General features: G+C 49.8%; 1 protein-coding gene across 4 annotated transcripts in view; it reads left to right on the top strand.

Annotated features, from left to right (window-relative positions):
* Positions 1-15778, top strand: part of MKS1 (MKS transition zone complex subunit 1) — a 29354-nt gene extending 13576 nt beyond the window's left edge. For 3 of the 4 annotated variants that reach the window (XM_044993636.1, XM_044993638.1, XM_044993639.1), the window contains 9 exons: positions 777-819; positions 2515-2577; positions 4592-4662; positions 5030-5099; positions 5406-5513; positions 6188-6321; positions 7113-7195; positions 7274-7371; positions 14412-15778. In XM_044993636.1, coding sequence (XP_044849571.1) covers positions 777-819; positions 2515-2577; positions 4592-4662; positions 5030-5099; positions 5406-5513; positions 6188-6321; positions 7113-7195; positions 7274-7371; positions 14412-14509 — 768 coding nt within the window. In that variant the 3' untranslated portion in view covers positions 14510-15778. The remainder of the gene's footprint in view (positions 1-776; positions 820-2514; positions 2578-4591; positions 4663-5029; positions 5100-5405; positions 5514-6187; positions 6322-7112; positions 7196-7273; positions 7372-14411) is intronic. The other variant, XM_044993637.1, reaches the window with a different exon arrangement.
* The last annotated feature ends 267 nt before the right edge of the window (positions 15779-16045 follow it).

Here is a 16045-nt window from a genome sequence, read left to right as displayed (position 1 = left end):
GAAGCTGAGAGCCCAGGTTCTCAGCCCCCCACACTGCCCCTGTTAGGTCAGACAGAAGTGCTCCTGGTGAGGACGTGCACCACCAACAGAGGGAGGGTAGTGTGGACATGAACCACCACATTAATTACTGCTGTGGTTGTAAGTTGACTTAACATAGGTTGATTTACATTTCTAGTGTGGACATGCCATTGGTTACAGTGATGGCTAAAGAGGCACAGACGTTGTATCTGAATTTTCTCCTGATCTTAGCATGGCATCCAAAAATCTCATGTTTGTTGCTCAGATTTTTGGAATCTCTTCTGCTTGGTCTCAGCCCCAGGGAGGTGGCAAGTGTTTGAGCTGAGCGGGAACCAAGTGTTTTCTCTGTTTCAACAAAACTTCTAACGCTTTTTTTACAGGCAGGCTTGAGTGGAAGGGACAAGAGCCAGGATTTCCTGAGTGCTAGTGACTGGGACCAGCTTGAGATGCTGTAACGGGCCTGGTTTTAGAGAGGGTTGAACTTTCTAAGGAATGTTGAGGTGGGCACTCAGATTGGCTGGTCACTTTTGGAAATCTTGGCTAGATCCTGTGGGAAGCCAGGACACTCCCCCCAGGGAGTCTTGTCATCTTATGACCAGCAGAGAGAATTCCCTGACTGGGGCTTTTAGTGTAAATGACTATGAAGTGTCCTGCAGTGATGCTCTGGCTTAGGGCAGGGCCCTTTAGGGAAGTGAGCGCACAGTGATCAATCAGCTATTGCTGAGCTGCTTCTTACCATTCTGTTCTCTCTGTCACAGACTCTCCCTGGTGCACTTCGGCTGTTTGTGAATGGAGAGATAGGTGAGTGCCTGTTATAGACTCTCACTCTGGTAAGGGGGCAGCCTGCTGCCATGTAATGCTCTGCACTCAGTAGAGACCCGGGGACTGAGGTCTACAGTTCAGTCTAGGTCAGAAGTGCTTTGTCCACTGGGAAGGATGTGAGCTGATTCCCTGCCAGTGACCCACATCTCTGCTGACTAATCCCAGGAGAAGTGTTTGCACATTGGAGGGTGCCTTTAGCCATCCCAGGCAGACATATAGGTGTGCGACGGCAGTAATGGAGACCATAGCAAAGAACAGAACTTAGCATAGAACCTCCAAGACTAGTATGCTGCTGATGGGGAGAGGTGTTGCAGTCAACACCTCTCCCCACCAGGATTTGATAGCTGCTCTCAACTTCCTGAAAGGGGGTTCCAAAGAGGATGGATCTAGACCAGCGGTCCCCAACCTTTTTGGCACCAGGGACCGGTTTCGTAGAAAAAAAAATTTCCGCGGACCTGTGGGATGGTTTTGGGACGATTCAAGTGCATTACATTTATTTTTGTACTTTTATTTCTATTATTGTAATATATAATGAAATAATTATACAACTGACCATAATGCAGAATTAGTGGGAGCCCTGCCCCCTATCTGGCCCCCACCCACTTCCTGCCCCCCCGACTGCCCGCCCTCCTCAGAATCCCCGACCCATCCTGCTCCTTGTCCCCTCACCATCCCCCAGAGACCCTCACCACCCTGGGACCCCACCCCTGCTCCCTGTCCCCTGACTGCCCCAACCCCTATCCCCCGCCCCCCGCTGAGTCCTGACAGACCCCCCCGGAACACCCACAATCCAACCCCCGCCATTCTCTGCCCCCTGACCGCTCCCTCTCTGTGCCCTGACTGTCCCCAGGATTCCCTGCCCCTTAGCCAACCCACCTGGCCCCAGACTCTTACCCCCGGCTCCCTCCTCACCCGGAGCCTCAGCGCCTCGCCCGACAGTTGCAGCATGCCTCCGGCGGGGCCTGAGCTCCGTCCCGCTCAGAGCCGCGTGGTGAGGGGGCGAGGCTGGGAGCTCCACGCCGAGCGGAGGGAGCAGAGCTCAGCCCGGAGCTCCCAGCCCCGCCCCCTCACCACGCGGCTCTGAGCGGGGTGGGGCTCAGGAGCCCCGCCGGAGACACGCCGCTTGATGTGCTAGGGGTCGGTTCGCGGCCCGGTTCCTAACAGGCCGCGGACCGGTACCGGTCCACGGCCCGGGGGTTGGGGACCCCTGATCTAGACTGTTCTCAGTGGTACCAGATGACAGAACAAGAAGCAATGGTCTCAAGTTGCAGTGGGGGAGGTTTAGGTTGGATATTAGGAAAAACTTTTTCACTAGGTGGTGAAGCACTGGAGTGGGTTACCTGAAGAGGTGGTGGAATCTCCTTCCTTAAAGGTTTTTAAGGTCAGGCTTGACAAAGCCCTGGCTGGGATGATTTAGTTGGGGATTGGTCCTGCTTTGAGCAGGGGATTGGACTAGATGACCTCCTGAGGTCCCTTCTAACCCTGATAGTCTGTTTCACACAAGGAAGCCCCCTTTGAGAAGACCCTGGCTTGTCCCCACCATCTGCAGTAATCTTTCCTTACTGGGACCTTTGGGAACCCTCTATAGGACTGTCCCAGCCTGTGCAAATGGGGGATTCCAGAGGGATTGGGCTGTGGTTAGGGGACCCCATTGTCATTGTCTTGTCTTCTCAGTTTCAGCCCAGGGCTACGGGTATGACCATCTCTATGTTCATTTCTTCCTGGAGCTGCCCAGCCGTGAGTAGCCGTGGTCTGGTTCCTGAGCCAGTGTCCCTGCCACATTGCAGAATTACGAACTCTACCCTGCTATAGGGTCCACCAGATCAGTCCTTCCCAAAAGCAAGCATAGCAGCAAGCAAGCAATTTGTTGGCCACCATCTTGGCTGGCACCAGAGATTGAACCAGACACTTTCAGAGCATGAGTCTCTATGGCTTGAGCCAAGCTTGATGCATCTGGGGGTACCTAGGGTTGTGAGGCAGCTCACTACCACCTGGCTTTAGTGTGAAGAAGCGTTATCTGTGCCTGTTGGGGGGACAGTTTACCAACACAAGCAGTTTCCTCCAGGTCTGCCAGTCTTGCTCTCTCTCTCTCCAGGTTAGCAACCCCCAACTCCACCAAGCATTCCCTTGAAGTGACCAGCCCCTAGTCCTGCTCACTCTCAGGATTCACAGATCTGCTGCTCCCAAAGAAACAATGCACACTAGCATGGCAGTTTCCCTTCAGTTCACTGCTCTGTTTAACACACAGCACTTCAATATGGGTATAGTGAAAACAAGTAAAAGTTTATTTAACAAAGCGTAGAGATTTAAGTGATAGCAAGTAGAAATATTAGAAACAAATGGTTACAAGTAAAATAAAATCATAACGCACATTCTGGAACCTAGACTTACTTAACTAGGTACTGTTATGTCTTAGAGTTGCTCATCAGCATTTTTCAACCAGGCAGGCTGTGATTCCATTTTCTTGAAACAAGTCACACTCTCAGCTTGCCTCCTCAGTGAAGGATACCATGTGTGTCTCTGCACTGTCCTGATGTACCAGACTATTTCTTTCATCTTAATTGTAAACAGGACACCCTGCTGCTGTGTGTTCCGCCTGTAAGTTGTGATCTCTTGACTTAGCAGTTGGCTCTGTGTACAAATAGACTTATGCTGTTAGATGCACAATGAACAACCAGGGAGATAAGTGTGTACTACCCCCTGCCTTATCAGAACTGGTTTATCACCTTGTAGTGACCTGCTTAACTTGCATATCTTAAAGCATAGTTTTCAGCATAGACACATAGCTTTTTAAATAACAGCCGTACAAACATTTTGCAGTGATTATGATGACCAGCGGGCTACAGGTTCTCAGTGAAGATCTTACATGCCTCCTTTTAGCTAGCTATTATACAGATGTTAAACCCAGGTGAACCCTTTAAAACCCCATGCACCCCTTATGCTCTTGGCCAGTCAGCACCATGGTGTCCCTGGGGCACAAGGATGTGTAACATACACTGATCAGGTTTCAGAGTAGCAGCCGTGTTAGTCTGTATCCGCAAAAAAAACAGGAGTACTTGTGGCACCTTAAAGACTAACAAATTTATTGTAGCATGAGCTTTCGTGAGCTAAAGCTCACTTCTTCGGATGCATCCGAAGAAGTGAGCTTTAGCTCACGAAAGCTCATGCTACAATAAATTTGTTAGTCTTTAAGGTGCCACAAGTACTCCTGTTTTTTATACACTGATCAGTGGATTACCCTTACTCTTCCCTTTGCAGTGTTGTGGTCCTTCAGGCTCCCCAAGGCCCCTCCTGAGCACACTGTAGAGAGCAGAACTTGACGCCTCTTCCCCATCAGCACTGGGCCCCACTCGGATCTCGCTGCCTGGTGGTGTCCAATTTCCATGTGCTGCACTAACACTGAGCCATCAGTCCTACTTTCCTGAGGCTGAGAGAGGCAGGCCACTGGCCCTAGGGTCGCTGTGGGTTAGTCGTGTTTGCTCTCAGCTTTGTGCTGCATCACTCTGCAGCCTGCACAGCAGGCTTCGATCAGTGTTAGTGGGTTAGTTTGTCTGCCCCTGTTTTTAAACCCTGGGCTTTCCCAATTCACGGGCTCTCCCAGGAGACGCAGCTAGAAAGGCGAGAGGGCAGCGAAGTGCCTAAGGGGAGCTCAGTGAGAGAGGACTAACACTCTTGGCTGCTCCAGGACAGCCCACCCGGCTTTTCTTACAGCACTAGTCATTCACCTCACAGCCTCCTCTTCTTCTGCCAGGTTGGTCGAGCCCAGCATTCCAGCAGCTCTCTGGGGTGACGCAGACCTGTGCCACCAAGACCCTGGGCAGGGTAAGGGGCAAAATAGGGCACTTTTTGGTGGTGTGGTTTTGAAGGCTGATGGGGCTTGTGAGGAGCTCTGTGTGCCCACTTTGGCTCCGTATGGTGAGTGTTACAGTGGGAGGTGTTATGGGGGTTTCTCATACAGCTCAGTGGGATAGAGGTCTCAGGCCTGGCATTATATTGTGGATTCTCCAGGGTTGGGAGCACATTGAATGCCCTCTGTGTGACTGATCTTGGCCAGGGGTCACTCCCCAGCAGGATCCTCACCCCACACAGCTGGTTGTCTCAAGCCCTTGCCATGTGCCGCATGATGCTGGTGACCCTGCCCAGGGTCTGATCTCTGCCCTCTCATCTCATTCTTGTTCCTCTTTCCCAGGACAATGTGGCATACTTCTCCTACCCCTTTACTCTGGAGATGTTTTTCACCCAAGAGGATGAGTCAGAAGGTGAGTCCCTTGCTGCCTGGGCCTTGTTTGCCAGCATCTGCTAGGGACATTACACCATAGGCACTGCACAGCCTGACACAGACAGCCCTGCACCTAGGTTCTCCCTCACCCAGGGAGGAGCAAAGGAGCAAAATTCTGTATCTGGCAAACATTCTCCCCATGCCACATGGACCTGGGGCATCTGGTGAATTAGTTGCTTCCCACACCAGGGAATATGAAGGGATGGGACATTCCTGCTAACGAGGTCCTGAGTGGCCAGCAGAGCTCTCGTTGGCTCATTTATGACATTGCTCTCCCTCCTTTTAGGCTCTCTCCCACTGTGGCCTGTGATCTATTTTGAGGTTCTCTCGCTGGATTATTGGCAGAGGTATCGTGTTGAAGGTTATGGCTCTGTGGTGCTGCCAGCAGCTCCAGGTAAAACCTCTCCAGGTGGCCAGCTCCTCTTCGGCCTGGGACTCAGCTGATCATCAGGCACTGGGAAAGGATTTCCCCCACTACACATTGAGGGGGCACAGTGGGCCTTCTATGAAACAGTGAGAAGGAGTCAGGTGGGCGTGTCCCATGCCGTGCTGCTGCTGGGGAGCAAGAGGCAGTGGTGACCTTTGTTTTGTCTGGCCGTTCCCTTGGTAATGTCAGGCAGCCAGCCCTGATAAAATACTTCTGTTACCCCCGCCCCCATACAAGGGGAGTTACCCTTCCCTACCCTACCGGGGGCTGTTTGTCACAAGCTCTGAGGCCTATGGGCAGAAGGCCCTACAGAAACACAGGGCAGTCCCGTCATGTTGAACAGGGAAATGTAACTGTTCTACTCAGGAAAATGCAAAGCTTGGCTTGATCTGAGGGGCCTGTGTTAAGTGCATATGGTATCTCCATTGTTAGCTGTGTGTGCATGGGGGGCAAGGGTAGGCCCTGTCACATGCGGTATCTCCATTGTTAGTTGCACGAGAGCAGGGTGGGGAGGTCTGTCTCACATCCATTCCAGCCCGTTTGTGGGGGGAGGGAATTGGTGGACATTTGTCCTTCCTACCTTCCTCCCCTGTGAGTCTCAATGGGATACCTCTCTAACTGGCCTCGTCCTCCTGGAACAGGGTTCCACACCCTGACAGCCCCGACCTGGCGACCCACTGAGCTAGGGACGGTCTCTGAGCTGAGGAGGTTTTTCATTGGTGGGTCCCCTGAACTGGAGGACATGACCTACGTCAGGGTGCCAGGAATCTTCAAGGTGAGTTCAGCCTCGGGGCTTGTGCCGCTTGCTCTGAGTCAGATTCTGCTCCTCTCACAGGAAACCCTTGGGGTGACTTGGGCCAGATTCCAGCCTGCTGCCCAGTGGGCATCGCCAGAACCATCATGAGAACTAGCCTCTTTGTTGGCTGTCTGAACAGGATCAAATGGGCTATGGAGACTGAACCATGCCCTGGGTGCATTACCATGGGGTGTCTGTAGGAGGCTTGCACTGCCCTGGGACGTTCTGGGCTTGCTCTCTGCAGAATGGCTGTTGATCCAGCATCTTTCCTTTCCCTAGCACTAAACTCCCTTGCATGTGTAGAAAAGCAGGTGCAATTCCCCTTGAGAAATGGAGCTGTGCTGTAGCTGAGCTTGCTCCCTGGAGATGGGACTCATTGTGGGGAGAGGCAGGCAGGCTGCCCATGTGCTCTGGAGACTTACAGCAGTTTGTGGGGGAACAAACAAGGTGGGCTCAGTAGGAGGCTGGATTCAGGACAGCCCCCAAAGAGCAGTGAGTGAAGCCTTCCACCCCCACTGCATGGTCAGTCCCCTAACAAGCCCTAAGCAGCGAGCCCTGCCCCAGCATGGCCTGGAGCTCTGTGTGCCCTTCTCAGCACCACTCGGGGGTGCCTGACCTCAGTGCTTGTGACCTGCTGCTGAGAAAGGAGACTCCATGCACCCACCCTGTCACTTACCCCTCTTGCAGGGGCCATGCTCACTCTCCCTGCAGGTCAGCCTGGCACTGCTGACTGCAGACAAGGGCTGCTCTGACTTGTGCTTTCCCCACAGGGAGAGTGCCTGAGCCGCTTTGGTTTCCGCACAGAGACAACAGGGAGCGTCACGTTCCGGCTCCACTGCCTGCAGCAGTCCAGGTAAGTGCTGCCTCACCTCCAGCTTGTGTGCCAGCGGCTCCTGCCCAGCCCTGATCTGATGTTTTTGCTTCTGTGCAGAGCCTTCCTGGAGTCCAGTGCCCTGAGGAAGCACATGCAGAGTGTGCTGGACCGGCTCGGGGGCTTCAGCCAGCAGAACTCCCTCTACAGCGTCCTGGGTAAGGCTCTTTCCTGTCAGTCTCAGCCATGTGGAGAACCCCTGGCTCAGCTTGCTCCCTGCATAAGGAGTGGAGAAACTGTCATTCCCCAAGAGCCCCTCTGACGCCCCACCGCACGCATCTTCCCTCCTCCCTGCAGACTCCTTGTGCCTGACTCCAGCAGGGCAGAGGTTAAACCATGAGACAGAGAGTTGCTGGAAATGGCAAAGAAATGTCAAGCAAGTGGCAGGATGGAGTTTCTGTCTGGGCTAGCAAAGCTAGTGAATTGTCTATCCAGGGCCCACCAGCACCTGGGACCCAGCATGACTAGCTGCTTTGACACCTGCTCCCTGATGAAGTCGGAGCAGATAGAACCCCCAGTGCTGAGAGTGGCTGTTCAAGTGTCCTCTATATTCCCAATCGTGGAACTTCTGCCGAGGGTGCAGCAAGACAGTAAGTAGCACTTTCTGATAGCAGTGCCCATTAGGGCGCCCATGTGCCCCCCCCACCCGCTCAAGCATGCTCTGACAGTATGGGTATAAAAGGGGAGTGACAATCATTGCCACCTCAGTTCTCCTCCATCCAACTACAGCAGCAAAAGGACGTGAACCTCTTTGGGTCTCCTAGGTTCATAGACTGTTAGTGCTCGTAATTATATAGTTTATCTAAGCTAATGGTGTTAGTTTTTATCATTAGTAGTTTGAGTAAATTATATTACAGTTTAGGTTAGTTAGATAAAATCTTTATATATTTTCAATATGGTGGACCTTAGCATGAAGAAACATGGGTTCAAACGCTGCGTGTCTTGCCAGTGGTCTTCCTGGCATCTGATGCACACATTCATTGTGTAAAATGCTGAGGGAAGAATCATTCCCCAACATGTTGTGCTACTTGTGGCTCATTCACACTTTGGGCCTGCAAAGAGAAACAAAATAGACTTCAGGCTCTTCTATTACAAAGAGGCCTTGTCAACCTCTTGGATCCGATTGTTCTAAAGGATCCGAAAATAAGGCTAGGAGACTGGAATCAGCACTGAATACATCTGGATCTAAGAAAATGGCAACAACAAAGTTTTTGGCCTTGATGTTGAGGTTCAGTTCCAGGCTGACTGATCTTACTGGACCTCAGACCTGGCTCCAAAACTTCTAAGACCTCCCTTGGGACTGCTACCAGACAGACCACCAAAGTATTCAGATGACTTACAAGAACCTACTATTTCAGTCCCCAGGAAAAGAGAGAATAAATTTAAGCATGTGTCAGGTAGGTCTTCAGACCATTCACACATGGATCTGAGACCTACCAATGTTAGATCTCTGGATTGTTCCAGTGACTCAAACCTGAAAAGACCATCGGATCCAAGCACGGCAGCTCAACAGTGTACGATCAGAGTCACAGCACAGAATCACTCAGACCTGTATCTTCTCTCAGATCCAGCTATATTCATAGAATAATAGAGTTAGAAGGGACCTTGTGACAAGCCCTCTTCCTAGGGCACGGTTGCCCCAATAAAGCTCAGAGAGGCTTCTAGTTATGCAGTACCTGTGGCTTTTATTTACACAATGTTCTCCCACCACCAGTATTATGCTATGTACAGAGCTTGTAGGCCTGATAATCTCCTCTCCTAAACAGAGTCTGCCCTCAGCCTGGAGACTGACCTTCCCCTGGCCATTCCCCCTTCTTCTGGCTGCTAGCCAGCCTTTATAGCCCTTGAACTGGCTGCACCTGTGGGCCTGATGGTTCTAAAGGCCAGGCACCAGGCTTCTCCCTAGCCCCAATCTATTTCCCCTGATTGGGGCTGGCTGAGCAGGGGCTAATTAGGTGCCTTTGCACCAGCACCTGCTACAGACTGCAACAGTCCTTCCTGAACAGTTTATACCCATCCATAACAGTGCTCCAGTCATGTGAACTGCCCCACCAAGTTTCTGTTATTCCAATAACAAGTTTGTTGTTCCAATAACAAGGGCAAGTGCAGAGTCCTGCACTTAGGAAGGAAGAATCCCATGCACTGCTACAGACTGGGGACCAATTGGCTAAGCAGCAGTTCTGCAGAAAAGGACCTGGGGATTACAGTGGATGAGAAGCTGGATATGAGTCAGCAGTGTGCCCTTGTTGCCGAGAAGGCTAATGGCATATTAGATTGTATTAGTAGGAGCATTGCCAGCAGATTGAGGGAAGTGATTATTCCCCTCTATTTGACACTGGTGAGGCCACACCTGGAGTATTCTGTCCAGTTTTGGTTCCCCCACTACAAAAGGGGGATGTGGACAAATTGGAGAGAGTCCAGTGGAGGGCAATGAAAATGATTAGGGGGCTGGGGCACATGACTTACAAGGAGAGGCTGAGGGAACTGGCATTATTTAGTCTGAAGAAGAGTGAGGGGGGATTTGAAGGGATGTGAAGGGTAACAAGAAGGGTTTCTACAGGTATGTTAGCAACAAGAAGGTCAGGGAAAGTGTGGGACCCTTACTGAATGAGGGAGGCAACATAGTGACAGATGATGTGGAAAAAGCCAATGCTTTTTTTTTTTTTTTTGCCTCAGTCTCCACAGACAAGGTCAGCTCCCAGACTGCTGCATGGGTTAACACAGTATGCGAAGGAGGTGAGCAGCCCTCAGTAGTGAAAGAACAGGTTAAGGACTATTTAGAAAAGTTGAACACGCATAAGTCAATGGGTCCAGATCTAATGCATAGGATCCAAGGGTGCGGAGGGAGTTGGCTGATGAGATTGAAGAGCCATTGGCCATTATCTTTGAAAATTTGTGGTGATTGGGGGAGGTCCCAGATGATTGGAAAAAGGCAAACATAGTGCCCATATTTAAAAAAAGGGAAGAAAGAGGCCTCACTTCAGTCCCTGGCAAAATCATGGAGCCAGGTCCTCAAGGAATCCATTTTGAAGCACTTGGAGGAGAGGAAGGTGACCAGGAACAGTCAGCATGGATTCACCAAGGGCAAGTCATGCCTGATCAACCTGATTGCCTTCTATGATGAAATAACTGGCTCGGAGGATGTGATGTATCTTGACTTTAGCAAAGCTTTTGATACGGTCTCCCATAGTATTCTTGCCAGCAAGTTAAAGTATGTGTGATGGCTTGGATCACAGAAAACCCCTGTAAGTTGCCAACTGATGTGCCAAGACTACTTCTGCCCCTGCTTTCCTGCCCTACCAGCTTAGGACTTCAGTGCCCTACCTGGTTTGAGCCAGACCCACTAGCCTGCTGCAAGGTCTGAACCATGTCCCCTAACAGCTGCAGGCTTAACTGGAAGCAGCTTACAGATGTGTTCCTGTCTTTAACACTCAGATGCCTAACTCCCAATGAGGTCCAAACCCCAAATAAATCCATTTTATACAGGGTAAACTCATAAATTGTTCGCCCTCTATAACACTAATAGAGAGATGCACAGCTGTTTGCCCCCCCCACCAAAGTATTAATACATACTGTGGGTTAATAAGTAAAAAGTGATTTTATTAAATACGGAAAGTAAGATTTAAGTGCTTCCAAGTAGTAACAGACAGAACAAAGTGAATTACCAAGCAAAATAAAATAAAACACACAAATCTATGTCTAATCAAACTGAATACAGATAAAAACCTCCCCAGTTCCAGTAAGCTTCCTTTTACAGACTAATCTCCTCCTAGTCTGGGTCCAGCAGTCACTCGCATTCCCTATAATTGTTGCCCTTTGTTCCAGTTTCTTTCAGGTACTATATCTTTGGGGATGGGGAGGCTCTCTCTTTAGCCAGCTGAAGACCCTATGGAGGGGTCTCCCAGGGGTTTAAATAGACTCTCTTGTGGGTGGAGACTCTCTCCTATGCAAAGTCCGTCCAGCTTCAGGATGGAGTTCTGGAGTCAACTGGACAAGTCACATCTCCATGCATGACTCACAGTTTTTACAGGCAGAAGCCATTGCCCCCATGGTATCTTGAATGTCTCCAGGTAGACTTCTTACGTGGATTGGAGCATTCCAAGATGCATTGTTCCTTAAGTGCTTCTTGATTGGGCACTTAACTTTGCAAATTCCTTTCTCCAGGAACTGTCCAAATGCTCTACTAAGGTTATTTAGAAATCAAGCCAGTACACGGCCAGTATTCATAACTTTGAATACAAAAATGGTACATGCATACAAATAGGATTAATAGATTCAGTAGATCATAACCTTTACAGAGATATGTCACGTGGCATATGTAGCATAGAACATATTCCAGTTATGTCATATATATATATATATATATATATATATATATATATATATATATATATATCCTCCTGAGCTTACTGCCAGAGACTTGGACACTGTCCATGGTGGAGGCAGTACATGTAAAATCCCTGTTTGTCTTTGGTCACACACCTTTTCAGTACCTTTAAACCATATGATGTCACTCCAAAGGATCCTAGCCAGTTTTGGGGTTCCTGGTCCCCAGATGCCTGAAAACAGGTTGGGGTGTAGTATTGTTAACAGAATGCAGACAGCAATATCTGTTAAAATGGCAGTGTCTTGGCATTTAGCCACCAATGCCATGAGGTGGTGTGCTTCAGTTTCCCCTTCTACACAGCAGCAGGGGCCTGTTATGCTTTTGCTGCTGTGCTAAGCTTTCAGTCTGTTTACCATCCCTAGCATGTACAATAGTTTCTTCCAGAAATCAGGTATGTCCCACATCTTTAAAGGGTTTACTACTAGCATGAATTCCTTTGTTTTATCCCATAGATGAATTAGCAAAAGACACAAGGTTAACAGCAAATCTACGGTGGACAGGCTTTGTTCACTCAGTTTGGCTTGTTTAGTGTCTTGCATTGGATGAATGGACTATAAGGTGGATAGAAAGCTGGCTAGATTGTCTGGCTCAACGGGTAGTGATCAACGGCTTGATGTCTAGTTGGTAACCGGTATCAAGCGGAGTGCCCCAGAGGTTGGTCCTGGACCAGTTTTGTTCAACATCTTTATTAATGATCTGGATCATGAGATTAATTGCACCCTCAGCAAATTTGCAGCTGTGTAGATATGCTGGAGGGTAGGGATAGGGTCCAGAGTGACCTAAACAAATTGGAGGATTGGGCCAAAAGAAATCTGAGGTTCAACAAGGACAAGTGCAGAGTCCTACACTTAGGAAGAAAGAATCCCATAATCCACTACAGGCTGGGGACCGACTGGCTAAGAAGCAGTTGTGCAGAAAAGGACTTGGGGATTACATTGGACAAGAAGCTGGATATGAATCAGCAGTGTGCCCTTGTTGCCAAGAAGGCCAACGGCATATTGGGCTTTATTAGTAGGAGCATTGCCAGCAGATCGAGGGATGTGATTATTCCCCTCTATTTGGTACTGGTGAGGCCACATCTGCAGTATTGCATCCAGTTTTGGGCCCCCCTCTACAGAAATGATGTGGACAAACTGGAGACAGTCCAGCAGAGGGCAACGAAAATGATTAGGAGGCTGGGGCACATGACTTACAAGGAGAGGCTGAGAGAACTGGGGTTATTTAGTCTGCAGAAGAGAAGAGTGAGGGGGGATTTAATAGCAGCCTTCAACTACCTGAAGGGGAGTTCCAAAGAGGATGGAGCTTGGGTGTTCAGTGGTGGTAGATGACAGAACAAGAAGCAATGGTCTAAGTTGCAGTGGGGGAGGTTTAGGTTGGATATTAGGAAACACTATTTCACTAGGAGGGTGGTGAAGCACTGGAATGGGTTCCCTAGGGAGGTGGTGGAATCTCCATCCTTAGAGGTTTTTAAGGCCCGTCCTGACAAAGCCTTGGCTGGGATGATTTAGTTGGTGTTGGTCCTGCTTTGAGCAGGGAATTGGACTAGATGACCTCCTGAGGTCTCTTCCAACCCTAATATTCTATGAGTCTAACCCCTGCCAAGATTCAGGATTGTTGTGTCTACACCATCCAAGGCAGATGGCTATCCATATTGCATTGCTCTCCCAAGAAGTAACTGAAATGGGACATTGAGTGAGGAGGATCCTCAGCAAGCAGGATCTCCAGCGAATAAGACCCAGTGAGTTTACTAAGAAAGAATTAATCACCTCTTTATGTATCTCAGATCCCTACCTCAGTTGTATCATCTGCTGCTTCAGGATCAGATCTGCATAGAATTAAAAGCTTTAGGTCCTGCTTCAGGATCAGATCTGCATAGAATTAAAAGCTTTAGGTCCTCTTCCAGTTTGTTTGTTTCATATAAAATAAACTGCAAGAGTAAGGCCATTTCATCCCAGACCCTATCTAGATGGGTTAGCCCGTGTATTGAACAGTGTTGTAGAGGGTCTGTCTCCTAGGCCTGATCCACTTAGTTCATTCTTCTAGAGCTGTGGCTGCAACTACGGCATTTGCCTAACATATTCCTCTTACTGAAATATGCAAAGCTGCTACATGGAAGACTGACAACACATTATGCATTGAATTTGGCTCCCAGGTCTGATGCTCATTAGAGTGGTGCTTCAGTCTCTGTTTAATGAAGACTCCACATCCCTCCTTCAAATCTACTGTACTGCTTACCAAACTCTCCCAAGAGTGGGAATATGCAGAGGACACTCAAAGAAGAAAGGAAGGTTACTTACTTGAAACCAGAGTTGTTCTAGATGGATTCTGCATATTCACATTCCCCACTACTGTGGAGTCCAAATTTCAGTATCTTGGTATTCTGATTCAGCAGTGGAAGGAACTGAGGTGGCAACGGGCGCTATGCCCTTTTATACCTATTTTCTCAGAGTGCACCCTAACAGGCACTGCTACCGGAAGGTTCTACCTTCATGCTGCACTGGTCCGCACAAGTTCCAAGAATGTGAATGTCAAATCCACCTCAAAGGACACCAGTCACAAGTAAGTAGTTGGCATTTATATTGTGCAGGCTGGCTGTGGGGTGCTGCAGTGTAGAGTCATGGTTGGAGGGGAAGGAATTTCAAGAGAGCAGGCAGGGTCTCATGCTTCGTGGATGGGAGAGTTTGTCATAGCCAGCCAGAGAGAGCGCAACCGTGTTAGCCAGACAGGCCCCCATCCCGCCCCTCCCCTGACAGACTGCATTAGCAGGAGCGTCAGTGGGTCCTGAGCCCATGCTTGGATGCTCTGTTGCAGAGGCATTCCAGAGGGCGCGGCGCCGGATGCAGGAAGCACGTGAGAGCCTCCCTCAGGACCTGATCAGCACCTCTGCCTCCACCGTGCAGCAGCCATGAGCATTGTGCTTCCAGCGGCTCCACTGGCACTGGGCCTGGCTGGGCACAGCAGCCTCTCTTCTAAAAGCACCTTGTGCAGCAAGAGTTTCAGCTCCAGCCCCTTTAGGCTTTGCAAGTGCCTCCCACTGCAGTTGTCAGCGTCTCTAGAATGCCCAGCCCCCATACTCTCGCATCCCTACTGGCCCCAGTAAAGGGGCATCTTCCCTTTGAGGTGATGTCTGCCTCAGGATCCCATCTGGTGCTCCAAACTGGAGCCAGAGCCACTTCCCACCAAAAAGCTGGGTGTGCCCAGCACTGCCTGGGTCCCTGCATGACAGGGTAACGAGTTGCTAGGCTGTCCCTGGTGCTGATGTCCAAGCACTGTTTTAGAGCACTCCATACATGTTTGGTCCGAGGTAAAGCTCTGGATTTCACTTGCTCACTGAGGGGTTCAGAGAGCCTCCCAAAGCCTGGGAGGGGCACTCAGGTCCTGGCTTTGGTAGCACCCTGTTTCCTCTGGGTAGTGCCTAAGAGAAGTTTCATCTATCACCAAAGATAGACACAAGCAAGCCCCTCCCATTCCTTTCCAGCAACCCCCAGGGTTTGGTACCAGCAATCCCCTCCTTCCAGACCCATAAGGTGGAAAGCTGGAGGCCCCTGTCCGTGAGTGCTGGGGTTACAGTAGGAGCACAGATGCCCAGCCAAGGTGAGAGCATGCATGCAGAATGCTGATGGGCAGTGGCATCCCTGCACTGTCAGAATCATGTCACACACCCTGCGATCCTGCCTGCTGCACATGTGCAGTGGGGGCTGTGCAAGAGAAATGGATGTTTGATCAAATTGCCAGGAATTAATTCTAGCCCAAATGGTTCCGACCACTCTTCAGGAATCCTTTTTCCTGACCACATGGCACTTCTCTTTACCAGCAGCACTCATTGCTGGCCACAGCTAGAGATTTGTTGCCGAAGTCTAAAAGCCATAGACAATCGTTCCATCACGCCTGCTAGGCAGGCTGTAAAACCATCTGAGACTGGATGTAGGAGCACTTGTTATTTCTATAGTGATTGAGCAAGCAGCAAATCTCTGGGCTATATTAGTAACTGACCTGATAAGTTCTCTTTCCTACTGTGAGAATGGGGATGATGTTGGAGATCACGGGATGGTGCCATTGTAGAAGTTCTGCTTAACTGAATGAGTAAGCAGGTAGGTCCTTGAGAAATGCTAGTTGTTGGCAGCGATACAGTTCTTTGTATAAACCAGGTCTACTGCTACTAAAATTGATTCTCTCCATCTGAGCCTTATGACTGGATCATTTCTCAGGTGCAGTGCTGCTGCCTACGGGTTATACATGTAAGCCAGCCAAAAACATGACATGGAGTCAGAATAATGATAGGAGTAGATTCAGGGCCCATATACTCTGGCCTCTGTCTCTGAAGCTCCCAAGGGTACAAGACCCCATTGTGCTGCTGTTTCCAGGGTGTATCTCCAGCAGGCCTGGGTGCTAGGGGCTGGCTCTACCATCTACCAAAAAAAGCTGCCCGAACTGCCGAAGCAAGG

The sequence above is a fragment of the Mauremys mutica genome, chromosome 19 (assembly GCF_020497125.1).
Source record: "Mauremys mutica isolate MM-2020 ecotype Southern chromosome 19, ASM2049712v1, whole genome shotgun sequence".
NCBI lineage: Eukaryota > Metazoa > Chordata > Testudines > Geoemydidae > Mauremys > Mauremys mutica.
The sequence above is the reverse complement of the archived record's forward strand: the minus strand, read 5'-3'. Positions and strand labels throughout refer to the sequence as shown.